Genomic DNA, 21485 nt, shown 5'->3' on the forward strand with positions numbered 1-21485 from the left:
ACGCCAGATGTAGGTGATGGGGAGGAAGGCAGCAAATCACACTGCCACATGTGTACCTATGCAACAATTTTGCATGTTCTTCACATGTACCCCAAAACCTAAAATGCAATAAAATAAATGGGAAAAAATAAAAATAAAAAATAAATAAAATGGATGCTACAATTAAAAAAAAAAGAAACAAGAACAGCAGAGAAATGTAGTACAGTCAAAAATCAATCATCATGTTTTTAACTCTCATCAGATAAGCACTAATATACCTTGCTATTGTTCTTATAGAATGTCATGAAAGAACATTATTACTTAGCCAAATTATTCAGTCCTTTTAGGCCAGCTGCATCAACTTTGGTGATTTTGTTGCCATCAAGGTGTAATTCAGTAAGGGAAGGAGGAAGACCTGGAATGTGGAATTAAAGATATTAAATTAGGAGATAAATATTATAAGTACAGAATGTGGACAGACTTAATGAACACATATGCCATAAATTTTATAAAAGACATACGGTTCCAAGGGTCAGTTTTACTTATCACCTTTTTTTTCATCTGAAGTAGTGCAAGCCCTTGCTATTTTTATCTTAGGTTGACTTTAACAAAAACATGGATTATTTTTATCATGTAGTCTACATTTGTTCTTGGAATAGAAGAACTGAAGCCAATGCTGACTCTCATTATTCTCTTCCACCTTTGTTAATGGGTGAAAACTGACGTTGATAAAATATAGTAATTATAAAATGAGAAGGTCTCTATTTGAACCACAATGAAGAGATTATGTATAAGTTAAAACCATATAAAAACTTAATTATTTCATTAATGAGCATCATTAAAAATTAACACTGATATGCTGTGCTGGTCTTAGCCTTAATTGACTCTGCCATAAAAACATCAGATACCTCTGCAAAATGTCTTTGTGGAAACAACTAACATTTACTTATGTCTATTAAATCCAGAATGTCTATGCAGGAGGAGTACAGAGGTCTATAATCAAGTGATCTGCCATATGTGGAGCACCTGGGGGAATAATTTTAGATCCAAAGTACCCACTAAACCTCTGGATAGTACTTGAATGGCTGTGATTTCCAAAGATTATTATAAATATAAGAATTTAAATATTTTATTTTCATTTCCTCCTAGCATCTGAGGATGTATTATATTTTATACAGCTTTTATAATAACATATTGTTCCACTTAATAGTAATAGATACAAAGAAAATAGCAAACTGGTGACGTGCAGAAAAAGCATCTGATTGGCAGAAAGTCTTGGCTATTTGTCTATAAAGACACAGAATTGAAAAACCATAGGTTTCCTTTGGCCTGAAATTTTTATCACATCACATTGAATTCTGTCAATATTGTCTATTAGACAATAGTTTAGTCCTTATTTGATTTGAAAAGGATTTTTAGTTTCCTATGGTGGCATATTTTGTGTGGTAGCTGCTAGGAAAAGAAACATTTATTTATTGCATGTCTGTTATGCATCAAACATTGATCTTGGCACTTTTCCTACCTTCAAATCCTTTAAGTCTCTCAAAATATAAATTATTGGTCACTAGTCCCCTTTCAGATAAAGAAGTAAGAATCAAAGTTACAAATTTAGCAGATGATCTATCTATTATGTAGGGAATGCAATATGCTCCCAGATGGCAAAAAAAAGAAGTTAAAATAGCATGTCCTTAACTGGAGGAAATAACAGTTACATTATTCTTATACATAAATATTAGGAAATCACAATCACTCTGGGAATAAGGTATTTCAACCACTTGATTCTCCTGAGAATAAACAAATATGAATTTTCAAATACCGCCCTAGTAGAAAAAGTATGTATATAACAAATACACATCCTTTCTTCCCTATTGCCAAGAAGATATATGTATTTTTTTTAATGCAGTGCCTCTAGTAGACCAATTGCTATCACATCCATCACTCTTACTTAGTTTCAAAATGTCTCCCTTTTTTAGATATCAGTTTCCCAAATGTAGTTATAGCTAGGAAGAAGTTTGATTTGGGGAGAAATCTTTGCAATAGGTTTGAGATAGACAAATTTATAAAGTGCATCATTAGCTTCTGCCACTGTGGCATTGAGTTAGAGAACCAATACTCTAGTTCTTTATTTGTTTTTTATTTTCCTTTTTTAAGATAAAATATATTGAGGCTTAACGCTGGGCCAAATACTGTGCATGTACATTGCAAGCCTTACTTCTATATAGTAATTCTTACAATAATTCTAGCTAATAGGTATTATTAATACTGCCATGTAAGTGATAACCTGAGGTTATAGAAATGCAGAATAATTATCCTAAAGTCACAATACAACTAAATAAGTGAGTTAGGTCTCTCACCCAGGCTGGTGTAAGAGTATGATTTTATAGCCTCTACACTAAATTCTACTGCCTTTCCATTTCCATGAATGATGGGAGAAAATATCACCAGGAGGTTGCTGATGTTCAAGCATAAGTATCCCAGCCTAAGCAAGGTGAAATCATGTATTAGGTAAGCATAAAGATGAATGAAAAGGAGGACTTAATATGGCAACAGAGTGAAATAGTTGAACACATGAATTCTGGTATTAGCACCATACAATTCCATCTCTGCTGGTTCCTACCTCTAAGAACTTAATCACAATTTACTTTACCTGTTTACATTTCATTTTCCACTCTTATAAAACAGGAATGATAATACTACTATATAGGGATGTTGTAAGAATCCTATAAAAGACTCTATGACAAGCATTTGGTATGATACCTGGCACTAAATACATGCTTAAAAAATCGTAGTCACTTAATTTTTCTGCTAAGTTGTAGTAAAGAAAAGCAAGCTATAAATGATGAAGAAAGAATACCTGGGATAGAAGGACACAGGAAAGCAAGGGAAAACAGAACCTGAAGTGATAAAATATATTACTGAAGGATATTTTGGAGGATGCATTAAGAAGGAAAGCGAAGTCTGAGATTGTGCTTAATATAAGTCATCTGGTAGCATGAAATAAATTTCAGTAAGAATTTTAGCAAGTTCTATCTATCTGTCTATCTATCTATCTATCTATCTATATCAATGCCCAATTTATATCTACTTGAGATATAAATATTTTATTCCTGCACTGAGGATAGTGAAAGGTCACTTGCTACATGGAACAAATTGAAGACTCAACATGAAAGTTCTTTCTAAACTATAAATCAGTCTTTATCATCTATCTATCTATCTATCCATCCATCTGTCCTAGTAGTTGCTACTAACAAAGCCAAAAACAAGCTTTGTATTCAAAAGACTATGGAGAGGGTAAGGAGCAGTAAGAAAGCATCCTATGGAATATGTACTCAAAGGAGTTGAATTTCTGTAAAAGAACAATAAAGGATAACTGGTGTTTTCTATGGGCAGATACCTACATTTTGTACGCAGTCAAGAACAAGGCATCTAAGTTGAGAAAGGGACAGACTGAGGGGAAAACTAGAGAATATAAAGGGGCTTTTGTGAGACTGAAAAACACAGAGCAGGGACAATGTACAAGGTAGAGGAATGTATTATGGGTGGTTTGATGCCTTTTCTGATTCACCAAGAGTGGTTTTTATGTCTCTCCTGGGTATCCCTTGGAACGATGAGCTTAGCCTTTGGATTATGTGGTTATTGCTGTGTATTTTTCTGGCTGGGTTTTAGATAGTAAGCTCCTAAAGGCATGTAGCATATCCTATTCACTGACCTGTCTTCAGTGTGTGGCACATTGCCTATACATACTAGTGTTCAGACCACCTTTAATGAATAATAGAAAGTTACATTAAGCTCCTACTTATCTATATGCTAAATATTTCTCTATTTATTTAACTTTAAAACAACTCAACGAAGTGGATTGCAGTATTATTTCCACTTGACAGATAAAGAAATAGAGAACGATGAATAACTTTTTCAAAGTCATTGAACTGACTCCAAAATCTACATTTTTACAACATACAACCACCACTATCATTCAGACATTAATAACCGGAATGTCTTAAAAAAGAAAAAATTCCCTAAGTGATTGCAGACTCAAGGTAAAAACTGGATCAATTTCAGAATACTCCCATATCTCCATATCTCCCATATATCTTTTATTTACAAACACCAAGGCATGCTACTTTTAAAAAAATCAATGCACTTTTTCTTTGTAATCTCACAATATTATAATATGAAATCACATAATTAAGTTATGTCTTACAGTAGACTTTAACTGGAGTCTACCCATCTCTACAGTGAGCCCAGATGACCCATTGGTCATCCAGTTGAAAGCACTTCCAGTAAGAGAGAATTTGCTGGAAATAAGTTTGCCCACTTAGGTGACAGTTCAAATTCCCACAACGTTTTCTTTTTTTTAATCAAAGTCTTTGAATTTAAATTTTTCAAAATGTTTTGGAGAATATTCTATCACCTTGAGGAATGCTGGTGATATTGGTATCAGCAATGCGGATGTAGGAGAGCTTCTTCATTCCCTGGAAAGCCCCATTTTCAATTCCTGAGCTCTTCAGTGGGTTGGTGCCCAGTTCTACAAATATAATAAGTGCAAGGCTTTTAGAGGACATTTTAGGATATTACTAGTCACTGTAGTATCTGTTTCAGTGAGAAATCTGTAAAAAAAATTGGGATTAATATCAACTTGACTGAAAAACAAAAGTGAAAATTAAAGGGCATGCTCCTCAGAAGAATAGTGAAATGAGATAAAACTTTCCCTTATTAAAACAAACAAAAGCCAACCAAACAATAATGACTTATGAAAAAGACTATTAATGAAAGCAATAAGAATAAAATTATTTAAGATGCATACACAGGCTTGCCCAGAAATCAATTAAAGCAAGTTTACAAATCCCATCTCATGTTATTTATTACTTTCCTAAGATACTTTAAAATTTTGTTAAAGAATTTCAATCTAGCATTTTGTAAGCCAATAATAAAATTACATTTTTTACCATGTTTAGTGAAACATTATAACATATTTTTAAAACAACTGATTTATGAGTGCTTAGAATACAACAGGTCTCCAAAATGGAAAGTATCTCAAAATATCTGTAGTTAAGCACTATATAAATTCAACTTTGCATATGGAGCATGTGGTAGGGTAACTTCAGTCCTAGGGTTTTCTCCATATACTCAGATACTCAAAGACAGACATAAAAATATCACTAGAAGGTCCGGATTCAAAATCCCAATTTCTTTTGGCCCTGCTCTTATAAATAACATAGGCTCCAGGCATGCAGGTTGTAGCTAATTTACCTTCCTGCACCTAAAACCCAGTTGAAGTCTCCTAAGGTAAAACTGGAGTCTTAAAATTATAAAAATGTCGGTACCTATGACAATCATCTGGTTCAGTCCATTGAAAGTAGCTTTTCGCACTTTGGTGATCTCATTCTCATGGGCACGCAGCTCCTGAAGAGTTTTCGGCATTTTTTCTGGCAATTCCTTCAGGTGATTCTTGGACAGATAAAGTCGTTCCAACTTCACCAAAGGTGTAAATGCTCCAGGGCTGATTTTGCTAATTTTGTTGTTGACAAGAATCAATGCCTGTAGTAAGGGAAGAAAAACATCTTAAATCCAAACTTTCCACATATATATCAAACAAGTGAATGCTTGTTCAGTCCATTCTTAGGGCTACCAGAGAAATCTAGAAAATTGTAAGAAATCAGGAAAAAATAAAAAAAAATAAGCAAGATTAGGCCAGGTGTGGTGGCATGCATGTGTAATCACAGCAAGTTGAAATTAATCCAGGTGTGATGGCTCACGCCTATAATCCCAGCACTTTGGGAGGCCGAGGTGAGCAGATCACTTAAGACCAGGAGTTTGAGACCAGCCTGGCCAGCATGGCAAAACCCTGTCTCTACCAAAAATGCAAAAATTAGCTGGATGTGGTGGTATGTGCCTGTAGTCCCAGCTGCTTGGGAGGCTGAGGCAGGAGAGACACTTGAACCTGGGAGGCTGAGGTTGCAGTGAGCCTAGGTTGCACCGCTAAACACCAGCCTTGGTGACAGAGCAAGACTCTGACTCAAACAAACAAACAAAAAATGTATAATATGAAGATCTGAAAATCAGGAATGAAAAGGAGGGAAATGTAATAAGATATGTAATTTATACATCAACATATATACACCCTATACAAACAGACATGTATGTATATGTGCATGTGTATACATATATAATTTTTAAATAATAATTGAAATGACCCAAGATACCTGAAAATAATCAGTGCCACAGATATCCATCCCCCAGTCAGCTTTTTAACCTAAAAGTCTATCTTCATTGACTGTGATCACAGATTCTACTACACAAGATACCAATTTACACTATCACCAGCAATGCAAGGAACTAAAGTTTTCCAGCAGCCTTGCAATATTTGTTGTTATCTTTCTTAAGAGTATGTCCAAAATAATATAATGTTGTAGCTCATTGCTTTTCTTTGTATTTCCTTGTCATTTAAAAAGGTTAAACAATTTTTCTTTTATTTTCCTACCATTTATTGTATTTTTTGGAGAGAGGAGATTGCCTGATCACAAATACTTCTTGTGCTTATTAAATTTTAATATATTTTAATAATTGATTTAGAGAATAAAGATATAGTCAATATGGTACAGAGAGACTTAACATAGTTTCTCCTGAAGTTTTTTGCCTTTTTTTAGGTGTAAAGGTTTTATATGACAAATACAAAGGTTTTATATGACAAATATGTTAGTATATTGGGTAATTATTTGGTTTTTATTTCTGAGTTCCCTTCACATAAGAAATTACCTCTAATTCATTATTATTATACTTATAACTATTGGTAGGCCTATTTTTGGACTAGTTTATTCTTTTTTGATTATCTGTATGTCTAATAAAACCACATTGTTTTATTAAGGCACTTTATTAACTAATTTTAAGAAACTTAAAACAATTTATTATGGTCTAAGAACTTTGCATTTTCAATTGTTGCATATCTTTTGCATATATGAGAATGTGGAGGGGCAAAAAGGGACCTGTAATAGGACAGCGTGAACTTTTGCCCTCCCTGTCCTATTACAGAAATAGAAATGCAAGAATGTTTTCTAAAGGTAATAGATGATTAATTAATCTATGTACATCCTCATATAGTTCACATTATTCAATAAATTAAAACTTCTTATTAAGTAATATAATCTTTTAACTAATCATGAATGATGCATTGGTTGATTAATGCAAAATCCTAACACACTGGGGTGAATAACTTCAAAAACTCATAGGAGTTAAGGTCATAAAAATTTGACATTAATAAACAAAAATTCAGGGAAAAGCCAGAGCCTGCTTAGAGTGAGGTGACATATATCATTATAAGACATCCAACATTGTGGGTGCCTAATGAAAAGCATAAAGGAGATATTCAATTCCTATCCATGGAGGAAAATTTTAAAAGTGTAATGCAATTAAATGTATTAAACATGATCTGAAAACTTTGTTTTATGTTAAATGTTTTTGAAACCTGACTTCCAATAACATTTTTTTTCTTCAAAGCCACGTATGGAGGGCTTACACTGTACCAAATATTGTCCTAAGGGCTTTTTGGGTGATTGTCATATTCATCAGCAATTATTAGTGTAAATACTCAAGCCAGAATTCTGAGTTTAGAATCTCAAGCTCTGGCTCATATTTGGTCTGTGACTATGAGCAAGTACCTTAACCTTTCTGTGGCTGTTTAAAGAAGATATCAAGTGTGACTACCTCATAAAAAGTTATAAGAATTAACTAACTTAATGTATATAAGGTACTAAAACAGTGCCTAGTATATACAGTAATTGCTAAACAAGTATTTGCTTTTATTCAGTCTTTGACAATTTTTGCTGATTTTTAATTAAAAAATCTTTCTTACTTGACTTATGAAGATTAAGCTTCAATTCAAAGAAAATACATTAAATGTTGGCATTACTACACTTAATTTCCCATTATTTTACAGAGCAAATATGCACTTTTTCCTACTATATATGTATAAAATTACTCTTACGCAATACATACTACTCATAATGAAGCACAGACAGGGAACTTGGTTCTGTTAAATTCTATTTTAATCCTTGCTGAATTTTCATTTCTTTCCTCCTTAAGTATGGCTTTGCTATCTAAAATTATGATGTTTATTTGCATAATAACAAGGATAAAAAGGATCATGAATGAAAGAGTAAGAGAAAAATAGCTGTTTAACATCCTCTGAATGGTTGAAGTCTCTAATGAACTCTCTTTATTCATCTGTTGTATACTTTGAAGAAGAAAGAAAGAGATTGTCAAGATGATGGCTGCCTAAAAACATACTTAGAAGGAGACTTAAGAAAAGAAAGAACACATTATTACAAATGCCAGATTTAATGAGAATGCCACAGACACTAGATGTCTCTTATTTAAGGATATAAAGGGCTTTTTTTTTAAACATACTCAGATTATACTTAAATGAACAGGAAGTTGAGATGAGAGTTACGTTTCATTGAGATGAGAACATTTCATCCTTTAAAAAAGTAGCTATAAGGCAAACTTGTGCAAATAAAAGTTTTTAAAATATTTTAGTAATCTAAATTTAATAATATTTTTTATGGTCTCCTTTTTAAACTTATGCCAATGGTACCTTAAATAATCATTGATAAATCTTACTGGTTTCACCATCAACTGACTCCCAGTGAAACTTTAAGGTGAAGGCAGGGAGTTGGTGAATAAGGTTCTAATCAGTGGAAAGAGACCCAAAGGTTGGAGCCTCCAGCTTGTTCTTACCCTTCATTGTTTCAGCTGTTTCTTTCACTCTAGCCAATTTGTATTTGTATTTGTCTGCTTCTTTTTTTCTTCTGCCTTTGCTTTCTTCTTATTCAGAGAACCTTTTTCTCTCTGCCTTTCAAACTTCTGCTGATCATCTAAAACTCCTTCCTTGCATATTCTCTCAAAATTGTATCTGGTAATTGGAAAAATAATGATGCCTAATTTTTTCTTTTACTATGTCACTATTTATATTGCTGTTATATTGTTGGACACATCAATAAGTTGATCATGGCACTGTTTTATCTGACATTTTTTAAATGATTCCATGTAGTATCTCAAAATTTTAGAAAAAAAAATTATTTCTTCCTTTAAAAAATATAGTATATTTTCTTCGAATGGATACATGTTTACTGCTTTTCCCATCTTGGCTGCTGGGGAAAGTTTGTAACTAAATTGTATCTTGATTATAGTAACTCCGTAATAATTATGACCAGTCCTATTTTATATTACATTATTTCCCCTGTAACAGTATTTTTTATTCTAAGGTATATCAGATGATTTCTTTTATATTTATCTTGTAGTAAGTATTGCCTATTTTCATGATATATCACCTCAATTATTTTCTATAATGACTAGAATAAATAAGTAGATATGAAATTAGAGTTTGGTATGTTTATGCTCCCAACATTAAGAATGTATTCCTATGACATTCATTATTCAAAGCTGTGAACTCCAATTTACACAGGCAGGTAACAAATCATGAAGTAAGTCTTTATTTTCTGAAAATTCTAATACATTAAATTTTATTTTGAATGTTGAATAAAAATCTGCTTCCCTAAAATCTACTCACTAGGACAATTCTGTTATCTTGTAGTTGAAGCAAGTAAATACAATTCTTTTTGTTCAACATGGCCCTTCAAATATGCCACTAGTGACCCTCATTACTCAATTTAGACATTCGCCTCTCCATACACTGTGCCTATGGGACCTAATTTCCAGATTCTTTACTTCCATAATCATCTATCTCTAGATGTTCTTTAATGCCTTTCTTAAAATGCCAAGAACCAGACTCAATACTTCAGAGTGATCTACCAGAATGGAAGCAGGTACAGTGAGATTTCCAGAGTATATATTTTGGACATTGAAGTCTGGCTTACTTTTATTTAATGTGCACTCTTGTTTTGAGGGAAGAACCACATCACACTCATCCCAGGGATAGACAACTGGGCAAGAAAATGCATTTTATAGTGATTCTGGTGTTACATGTGAACAAACAGTGCATTTACTCTTATAGGTTGCCTTAGCAAGGGTTGCCTCTATTTTATTAGGTTGGTCATTCTTCTTGTACAACATATTCTCTCCCAACTGCCTCTATATTCATTCTTTGCCTTTTTGGGGGGCCCTTCTTCATGTCCCAGGAAGCTGACCTCTGGGGAATGCATCAATCAAATGGCCTCGTCTTTCTGTCTCAAGTAGATGCAACCATAGGAGATACAGGCAGGAAATTAGGAAGTGGAACTATAGTCCCCCAGATCTCCCATGACTCTGAGACCCCCAAATTTTTCTAGGCCTTTGTGGGACTGGGTACCTCACCTCACCTTGTTGGGGTCACATACCCCTTTGCAAATAGAGGTTTCAATAACTTCTCTTCCATGAAACCCCTTTGTGAGTGGCATCTCTTTTCTAATGAAATCCTGACTGACAGACTGAACATTATGAGAGGGTAGAGAAGTAAGTGAAAATCAAAATAAGCATACAGATAAGATCACAGCATACATAATCCTAAATATAAAGCAAGAAACATATATATATATATGATAAAATATTTTACTTAGTAAAATATGAATAATTATCTTTTCTTTGCTTGATGCCAGTCTTTGAGACTTTAGAACGTCATTCACACTTTTCTCAGAAAATGCATGAAAACAGACAAAATAAACAAAGAAATAAAACAATACTAGGATCAGTCCATTTTGCGTTTTGTTCCACTATAAAAATACAATTTAATTTGGAAGACCATTTTTATTCCCAAAACTGTCAGAGAAAATTAAGATCTAAAGTATTTTTATTAAAAAAAGATACCTAAGATACATGGAGTATATGTAAAATAAAACTGGGTGAATTTTTAGTGGTTAATGAATACAATGTTTTGATTCCCTACCACTGATAAAAGTGATGTTAATAAACACTAATGTGCTTCTTTGTTTACAGATAGTACTCTTGGCCTTATATAGGTTGTGTTTTGAAAAATACTTTGAGTCTTATTGTGATTGAAAAAATAGTTCTTACATGAAGGTTCTTCAGGTTCTTAAAGTCTCCATCTTTGATTTCAGTTATTTTGTTGTTTTGCAGGTCCAGCAGAGTTGTGTCAGGGGGAAGATCCTTTGGCACTTTGTCCAGACCTAGCATAAGAGTAACAAGAATGTGCAGTGAGTAGAAAGGGCACATGGCTACAGAATCATACAGTATATATTTACCAAGAAACTAATGTTGTGATGAGCATTTTAACAGTAACAACTTACTATTCTTCTTCTAAGTATTACATTCATTGTAGGGTAAAATTTTTGCTTTATCTTTTGCAACGAAGTCAAATAATTTTTTGCATTTAATAATAAACTCAATGTGATATTTTCCTCATGGAATTAATCCTCTGCATAAAAGGAACATTTTTGTTGCATTAGGGTGTGACTCAAATCTGTTTTACCTCTTGGTTCTTATATTGAAAAGTAGTTATTCTGATAAGCAGTCACCATGAGTGATTCGTAAATCCATAAATTTTTACATAAATACCGTGTCAATAATGACTCTAGCCAAATCAGTAATAAAGATCTTTTTGATAAACCTAATCCTGTCACAGATCTACAGTTAAAATTATAAGAACATATAATCAAGTTGTGTCAGGATCTTGAAAATCTGTCTAATGTTTTGGGATAACAGTTCTTTTAGTTTTCATTGGAATGCCAAAACAATATCAATTTCAGTTGATATTTTATGACCAATAGATATAGGGCTAGTTAGAATGAAATAAATTTGGTAGTATGACTTACCTAAAATTAATTTTATGAAGTATTATTTTTAGACTTTAGATTTTGGTCTGACTAAATTATTATTTTTAGTTTGTAAATGTAAACTCATTGAATAACCAAATGGTCCATGGTATTAAAAAATATTTTAATAGCCATTTGGCTAGTCAAATAAGGATAAATGAGAATTATAAAAAAGGCAGTTATTTTGAATAAATCATTTTGAATCATAATGGAGTAAAATATTAAATAAGGCCTTTTGCCTTTCTTTTTTCCATTGTTTCATACTGAAGTAGGACATTAAGTAAAAATTTGATATTCTATTAACTCAAATCAATGTGATCATTTCCATATTTTAAGATTCCATAACATAAATCAGAAATATTTTTCAGCCTTTTGTAGAATCAATCTCTCTGTCATATCTGATACTTGAAGTACTGAAGATTATTTTTCATAAATTCCACAAGCCTTTATTGAATACCTCCTGGGCACCATAAATTTATTAGATTCTGGGAATATATCAGGACCAAGGCAGATATTGCCTATGACTCCATAAAAAATAAAATTCAGTTTATCATTTTCAATTAAAATAAAATTGCAACATGGTATAATGTTGAGAAAATCACTTTTCAATTTTGAGTTCTATGTAAATACACTTGTAAACAAAATAGGTAGCCCTATTTTGACTATCTTCATTTCTTCCATGAAAATTACCAAAAAAAAATATCTGAAGCCATCTATTTCTGAGTATTTCCCAAATAATTTTTTAGCCACAGTATCGCTGCTCCATTGATAGTTGGGGTTGGGGGTGAAATCTTGTTCTTAATTCAGTGACCACCTATCTTGATAAATTTAAATATCAAAAAAAAGGTTAATTCTAAACTTACATAAATATGTTACAAAAATATATAACTCTTATAGACACAGTTCTCATAGAAATGACAAGAGTTAAGTGCTTTCAGTGATGAACAGCAAAATACCAGAACAGCTATCTTGTAGGAGGTTGTTTAATGACACTGTACAGTTGTAATTACTGTCATTTTCAGAAATGTCAATTTGCTAATTTCATGCAATTAGGTATAGTGCACTTCTTCCAAATCTTTTATAATTAGTGTTCTCCAACCCAGAAAAGACAAACTTCTTTTCATTTGGAACATAGTTACTAGGTTTTATCATTTTTTCTTGGGCACCTTCATCAAAGTCCTAATTTCCACTTATGCTTACTTTTATTCATTGGTGAACTTAAGTTCTAGTGACTCTCAACATTTGGTCAATGCCAAACTGCAGATAAAATTTCAAATGTGTAGGGAAAAAAATGATGTGACTGGATGGCTGACACTTTTGATTATGTTATCATTCTAAAATTTTATAGCAATAGGAACTATTTAAGGTAACTTATATACATCTTATTTCCAGAGATTTAGAAAAAAGGAATAGCATCTACAGGATTCTAATTTTTATAGTTTAGTTTTTGGAGAGCCATTTCAATGATTAAAATCTTAAATCTACAACCTGCTCTGAATTAGAAAACTTGTGTTTATTTGGGGTATTTCACATACTAGTATTTTTATTAATAATTTATGTAGTTTTAGAGTTTATTTTTAAAAATGAAAATATGTTCTCATTTACCTTACAACAACCCAATGAAATAGGTAAGGCAGTATGGTAATCTCATACTTTCAGATAATATTTTCATAATATGAACAGGCTTATTTAGCTAGGAATGACAAAATGTGGATTAGAAGACAACTATCCTAGATTCCAGCATGACCTTTTTTTCTGGCATACCTATCTGTATCCCCCAAAAGAATTGTTCTGACAGAACTAGTAATATGCTGTACCTGTAAGGGCTAGATAAGGCACTGGAGTGTTTACTAGCTTCCTCAAAGACAATAGGCAGAGTATAATGGAGAATTTACCCTAGTTATCAGTTCTCTGAATGTCACAAAGGGAAGGGCCCTTAAATATCAGCTAGTCTATGATTCCCAAATGCTGATTAGGTAGACTCTATGATGAGGTTTTTAACAATCTATATCAAAATAAAAAACAAGAGCATTGTGGTTAGTTTTAATGTAAATTATCTCACTCACACATAGACACACACACACACACACACACACACACACACACACACACTAAGACCATCTGAGACCAGTTCCTGCCTTCCCTTTCATTTCTACTTTTAAATATACATTCTTTAAAAAATGATTATGATAGCAGATGGCAGGCTCTTATTTTGTTAGATTTGTTATTGACCTTAATTAGAAATTAACTTGTTCATCATTCAAAAGTTTACTTATCCCAGAAATCAGAGAATTGTAAGCCAGTCTAATATCATTTCATAAGTAAAGAAACAGAAACCCAAAGACATTAAATAGCTTATCTAAGGTGACTCATGGCTAAAGTAGGCCAAGAACCAGGATAGTTTGAGTCCTCACTCCAGAGCTTTATGGTGTGCCTTTTTTTTTCTTTTTTCTTTTCTTTCTTTTTTTTTTTTTTTTTTTTTTTTTTTTTTTTTTTTTTTTTTTTGTTTGTTTGTTTGAGACAGAGTCCCGCTCTGTCACCCAGGCTGGAGTACAGTGGTGCAATCTTGGCTGCTCACTGCATCCTCCACCTCCCGGGTTCATGCAATCCTCCTATCTCAGCCTCCCAAGTAGCTGGGACTATAGGCACCAGCCACGACACCCAGTTAATTTTTGTATTTTTAGTAGAGACAGAATTTCACTGTATTAGCCAGGATGGTCTTGATCTCCTGACCTCGTGATTGACCCACTTCAGGCTCCCAAAGTGCTGGGATTACAGGTGTCAGCCACCACACCTGGCGGTGGTGTGCCATTTATGCAGGTGATCACTATGCATATTTTTAAATGCTGATCTACAGCTATTCCTTGAGCATATTATGTCATTCCCAGCTACTCATTTTTGTTCATGCAATGCATATTTTATGTAGAATTCCACTTATTCATTTATTTATACTTCCATTTTAATAATCCCTTGAAGCATATCCATTATCCCAGCTCCTCTGTAATATTCATCCTGACCACCCTGTGTAACAGTAATCTTGCACCTCCAAAGTTCTTATATGCTATAGATTTATAAGTTTACCCCATACTGTCCTGTATTTCAGGGTCTGTGTTTGCTTTGTTAGCTTTTGTTTTTGTTTTTGTTTTTCCTGAGTAAGGAGGACTAATTACTGTTTTACATCAGCACTTTGCTCTGATTGCTTTGAAAACAGGAAGTGCCTCTCTGATTAATTAATTTTAAAGTCTGTCTGCCTTGCTGTCCCATGATAAAAAGTTCATGAGCATGGATTTGAGATCATTTCTGCCATATTCTGTCATAACCATCTCCCTCTAACCTGCTATCATAGCAGAACTTATTTTTCCTCAGAAGTATTAGGATACAACTCGTTATAATGATTATAATTTTCTTCCTGATTCTCAGTTGGCCAGGAATATTTTATAAATGAATGCTACCTACTACCAAATATGTCATTGCCATTACATGCACCTGAAAATTGCTCTCACTTTCTTCAGTGTTTTTGCCATATTTGTGAAGCACCTTTTGTCACATACATATATCAAGAAGACTGGCTTTTCTGTCTTACAGGGTGACTAATCCAGCAGTAAGAGTTTCTCTGCATGGCATATATTTCTCCTGGGAAAGGATCAATTAGAAGCTTCTAAATGAAACAAATATTCATTCACAGATTTGTATTGTCAAAAACAAACAATCTTGAACCTGATTAAGCCTCTAAATTCCAAGAGAAAATGAAGAAATTGTGAATCTGTAATTTAAAGAAGAGCTAAGAGCTATTTTAGCTGGGTGCTGTGGCTCAGGCCTCAAATTCCAGCACTTTGGGAAACTCAGGAAAAGGGATTACTTGAGCCCCAGAGTTCAAGACCAGCCTGGGCAACATGACAAGGCCCCCTCTTTACAAAATATTAACTGGGCATTGTGGCACAAGCCTGTAGTCCCAGCTACTCAGGAGGGAGGATTCCCTGAGCCTGGAGAGGACGAGGCTACAGTGAGCTGTGACCATGCCACTGCACTACAGCCAGGGCAACAGAGTGAGATCCTGTCTCAGGAGAAAAAAAAAAAGAAAAGAAAAGAAAAAAGAAAAAAATAAAAGAAGAAAACTATTTTTAAAAATGCAATGTATCTACTATGTACTTCATCTGGATCTTGATTCATATGAATAAACTATAAAATAAACAGATACATTTTGTGGTTATTCATAAAATGATATAGAAAGTAAAATGTTAAGCATTTAAATGATATTTTAATTACCCAGGTTAAATTTACATCAAAATATGTTCCAGAATGAAAACAAAGTCATCGAGATATGACTTAATCCTTTTCTTACAATCCTAAGTAGAAGAATTAAGTGACAATGAAGTTAATTTGTAAATTAATTTAATTACGATTATTTAACATCATAATATAGTTTGTAATCATTAAATAATGACCTTCACTGGGGACATGTAATATCTATGGGCCTTCTCTACATAATACATAATTATGCTCCAACTTCTCATTAGAAATGTATATAAATCTAAGTAAATATTCAGATGATTATATTTTCCAAAGATGGCATAAATTTTCTATACTACATTACTCTTCTACAATAGGCATTTGTCCCAATGCCATCAGGAGGTAGTATCTAATTGCTCTCTCTTCCCTTTGAATTTAGGATGGCCTTGTGATGCCTCTAGAAATCAATAGACTGAAACACCATGACATTTGAGACTAGTTCAGAAATGACTGCACAGCTGCTACCCCCTTCTTCTGGGATGCTTGCTCCGGGATAGTCAGGGGACATAGAAAAAAAGAGAGGCCACCTAAGGCACTCCAGAGGATAGAAGAGCCAAGCTTGTGGGCAATTGCAACTGTTAGTTATGAGAGTGAACTGTCTAAGGTGTCCAGCCAAGGCTAGCCTTCCTATGACTCTATTCCCTGCTAATATTTGACTACAAATGCAAGAGTGATCCCAAGTGAAAACAGCCCTTCAGAGTCCTTTCCAAATTTTCTATACCTCAAATCATGAGCAAATTAAATTATTTTTTAAGCCACCATGTCTTGGGGTAAAATTCATTCAGCTGTAGTAATAAGAGCAGAAGATCAAACACCGCATGTTCTCACTCATAGGCGGGTGTTGAACAATGAGAACACATGGACACAGGGAGGGGAGCACTACACACTGGGGTCAGTTGGGGGGAAATAGGGGAGGGACGGTGGGGGGTGGGAAGCTGGGGAGAGATAGCAAGGGGAGAAATGCCAGATGTAGGTGATGGGGAGGAAGGCAGCAAATCACACTGCCACGTGTGTTCCTATGCAACAATTTTGCATGTTCTTCACATGTACCCCAAAACCTAAAATGCAATAAAATAAATGGGAAAAAAAAAGAGCACAGTAGTTTCCTAAATTTATTTTTCATTAAGCATCCTTTATTTAACATAATTCTAAATTTTCCACTAAAACACACTATGTTCAAGGTAGCCTGGATTAGATGTTTACTCTCCTAAGTTTTGTAAGGAGCTTTATCTTTTTAAAGATCTAGTTATTTATTAAAGTAAATAAGACACCACTGAAGACATTACTAAAACATCATTTCTGAATAAAGACTAGTAAGAAATATGCTTCTTTTTTTCTTCCCTTCTTTTGGTTGTCCCAGTGATAAATAGTATTGTTCTCTAGCAAATGTCAGCAATCTGGTAAACATCATGTTGGACAAAGGCCAGGTCATCTTAAAACATCATGTTTTTTTTTTTTTTTTTCTGCCATGTGGCTGGAGTCCAAACTCTAAGATTTATTCTTATTGACTTTCAACATTTTTTTTTATAATTCTGTACTCAACTTCGTAATTGGGACAGTGGCGATGTACTTCAGTTTTTGGGCAAATGACCAAAATAATATTTAGGAGCTCCAGCCCCACCAAAAAACTTATCTGCTCAAGGCAGGCATGTTTTCCTCTTTTCATCTTAAAAATGGCAATCTAACTGCATTATCAGTTAGACCAGGCTTCAGACATAGAAGATTCTTCTCTAATTCTATTCTCTTTCCAGTCAAACTCAAGGAATTTCTAAGCTTCTTGGCTTTACAGTTGTCCGTAAAGGGAAGGAGCTAGGATGTACTGAGAAATGACTTCTGTTTCTCAGTCAGTCACGTTCCCTCCTCTTTGCAGCTTGGTAGAATATTGTAGAATATTCATCCAAGCATTCACTCAAGCACCGAACCATGCATATGTTTGTTTATTCATTCATCAATTATTGATTGATGTTTGAAGAGTCTGCAAAGTATAAGGCAGTTTGTTGTGTAGAGGTTGTACAAAGATAAATTATTGCAATACTTATAGTGAAGAAAAAATAAAATAGATATATAAAGATAGTTAAATATATTATATAATCATAGATATGTATATATAATTAATTATTATAGCATAATCACAGCAAATGTAGATTATGGTGAAAAGGCAGAGGCAGGCAAGCTACAGAAGTTAAAGCAGTCCGCAGACTAAAGTAACAGTCTTGAGTGTTACAGTACAGTTGCTAAGGGCTTTCTCTTTTTAAGACTGAATTGTAAACTCATTTTTTTCTTTTTTCCTATTTTTTAGGAACTATCTAATCTTTTCCACTCTTTTGAGGGACAAAAGTTAAGATTACAGGGTCTCGTGGTTTACCTCTTTTACCCAGGGAATGGATAGTTTAGCTAACCAATTCCCACCATATCCCCTGGAGCTAGGGATGTTCTTCCAAAGGAGAATGAATCCCAGCTGCAGTCTAACAAAATGCCTTGATCCCACACAGCTGCCTCTCTCTCTTCCTCCCGGGGTCGAGAAGGAAACCAGGGCTATGTTAGTTCTCAGTCAGGTCAAGGAGACAGACACTTCCTTTGGTCTTCTTGACTCCCTCTCTTACCCCTCTCCTTCTTTAACCCCTTGAGTCAGGAGACTTGTTTAACTGGGTTGCATTGAGCATTACTCTTGCTTCATCTGAAGATCACCCATACTCCACTCCTACTCAATGTCACTTTAGGCAACCCAGTGGCATGTTCTGTTCACAGCCTCCTTCCCATATCATGTTTTGGAAACACCCTTTTGGTGCATCCAAAACTCTGAATGAGGAACCCCTCATAGCCCTGCTGCTGCAGAGCCAGACATAAAATAAAAGGCAACTAAGCCTCTAGCATTCTGTCTGTTTCTCTGCAAAACAGTACAATTTATTTTTCTGGGTTGATTTCATGGGAGAAGTCTAACGGTTCATTTACCTCATGTATAAGTTCTGCTTCTGGGAAACCAGTTTTCCCAGCCAAGCGAGACGCTGTAGTACAGTACGTCCCAATTGGTAACCACTGACAAAATTTTTCACCAGTTCAAGAAACATGATTATGAAGAGGAAGCAACCATATAATTTAAAAGGTTGTACTTTTTCTGAGATTTTAAAAGTTAAAACATTATTTGCATTATAAGCTACATTATTAGAAATCAGTAGTTATTTGCAATGCTTTTATATGGCAAATTCAAATGTGTTTCTTCTTCTGGCACCATTTCCAGAGGACTGTGTGGGGTATGCATCATTTATGATTATAAAATAGCCAAACGCTTCATTGTTCTCAAATCAAACAAACTCATTTTGTTCAAAGGAATATTGGTTTGGAGAATATTCAATTGCTTGCTAAATGTACAACTGTTTTTGTAATTTTTGTCTATTTACATTTGGAGATGATGTGGTCCTCTTTGGAGAGAGGTGGAGAGAGATGATACTATTTTGTCTCTAGTTTGACAAGCCATATACTTATTAACGAATTATTAGGAGTCTTATACTTATTTTCAATAAGTAAAAGATGATATCATTTGAATTGAGAATAATAAGTGCAAACCATTAAGAGTCTCTAATAAGTATATGGCTTATACTTATTATTCTCAATAATAAAAATAAAAGAAAATATCAGAAACAGCATCATGTTCTTAGTCCGCTTTGTCTGAAATGGTAAGCGAAATATGTTACTATATTAAGCATTTTTACATATATTTTCTATTCTTATCCAGTGAAATAAGATACATTTCCACTTATCAAACAAGGAAACAAACTTCTGAAAGTTTCAAGGTTACAGGTAGTGAACAGCAAAGCAGAATTTGAGATCAGAGGTATTAACTGCACAGCCCAAGTGTTTTCCACTATTAAACAGTTTTAAGAGGTATTTCAATTCTTTTGAAATTTGTTTATAATAAATATATCCAGAATTATTATTTTAATTTTGGAGACTAGTCAAAAGACAATACTTGTCCTTCTTTGACTTGTCAGGGTTAATTTGCATTTCAATGATGAGGTATAAGTCCATACCAAATTATACTACCTGGTGACACTTGATCCAAAGATGATAGCTGGGTCAGAGAGTACCTAAGTAAGGAAAACTGTCTTCCTTCAGGATGTCAAACATATAAAATAGAGAATCCAATCAAAATCAGGACATTTTAAAAACCCATGTACCCCAAAACCTAAAATACAATAAAATAAATAAATGGGAAAAAAAAATAAAAAAAAACATTTGATTTTAAAAGAACGAGTTACATTGTGGATTTATTATTACAAAGTAACTGAAAGACTGAATTTGCTAACTCTACATTTATTGTTAACATTGCTTTTTTGAAATAAATGCTATAATTAAGAGAGAACTGGTTTACGTCTTAACATGATAGATAAAAGAAGACAAGATATGAGTCTCATAAAATTGTGGTTCCAATTACAAGGTAAGTTACAAGTTCAACAAAACAACTTGGCCAATATCTACGAAGAATTCATGTTTACTGTCTCAATCCCTCATCCTCTAAAGAAAAAAAGAAACACATTTTAATACTACAGTGATAAATTAGAATTAGGGACTAAAACAGTCCATGCATCTTCCAGAGGCCTCAAACTACCCTGCAGAATAATTACATAATTTTAATTTCACAGTTTTTTACTTCTTACATTTGAAAGAATTGTTTAAAAATTTGATGTTACTTAACTTTGCCAAGAATATTTCTTACTGGGAAAAAGTAGTCAAACATTTTAATTTTAAAAGTTTATATTAAACATTGTTTAGATAATAAGATAATAAGATGACAAAGGACTATTGTCCTTTAACACTGTAGCTCCTCTCTGCTCATTAAATGTCTGCCAAGGATAATCTACCAAGGATAATCCTGAACACAACGTTGGTTTTTGATACAGATAAGCATTAACATTTGTGGTACCCAACTGCATTGCATTTATTTTCTTTATAACAACAATTCGAGCTTCATGCTTAGATTACTAGAGGACATAAACACAGAAAAAAATCAACTGTATTGCATTTATAATGAATGAGGAGGTCCATTTCTCCTTCCTTCCTTTCTTTCTTTTTTTCTTCATCTGTTACTACATATAATCATCATATAATTTTAAAAATGCATTAAGCTACAACTATGACCCAGGTACCTCACATATTTAACAGAATTTCTAAGACTGTGATTTTTCTGCAAATGAAGATGTCAAGGCTCTCAACAGCTTGCCATCATCATAAAGTAAGAAAGAGTTAGATAATAGAAAAAATATGAAATGAGCTCATTTTTGTAAAGTCAAGTGAATTTCAGTTCCCTTTAAGAAATGTATTTTCTTAGAAATATCTGATTAAGGCCGGGCGCGGTGGCTCAAGCCTGTAATCCCAGCACTTTGGGAGGCCGAGGCGGGTGGATCACAAGGTCAAGAGATCGAGACCATCCTGGTCAACATGGTGAAACCCCGTCTC

The 21485-nt window shown here is 33.7% G+C and overlaps 1 protein-coding gene across 3 annotated transcripts in view; it reads right to left on the minus strand.

The window, feature by feature from the left end:
- The window catches only part of DCN (decorin), a 38988-nt gene that overhangs the window by 10487 nt on the left and 7016 nt on the right, over window positions 1-21485 (minus strand). For all 3 annotated transcript variants that reach the window (XM_017548609.2, XM_017548610.2, XM_017548608.2), the window contains exons 3-6: window positions 10984-11096; window positions 5304-5517; window positions 4391-4504; window positions 301-394 (exon numbers count right to left, since the gene is read on the minus strand). In XM_017548609.2, the coding sequence (XP_017404098.1) occupies window positions 301-394; window positions 4391-4504; window positions 5304-5517; window positions 10984-11096 (535 nt within the window). The remainder of the gene's footprint in view (window positions 1-300; window positions 395-4390; window positions 4505-5303; window positions 5518-10983; window positions 11097-21485) is intronic.

The sequence above is a fragment of the Cebus imitator genome, unplaced genomic scaffold (genome assembly GCF_001604975.1).
Source record: "Cebus imitator isolate Cc_AM_T3 unplaced genomic scaffold, Cebus_imitator-1.0 Scaffold212, whole genome shotgun sequence".
NCBI classification, from domain to species: Eukaryota; Metazoa; Chordata; class Mammalia; order Primates; family Cebidae; genus Cebus; species Cebus imitator.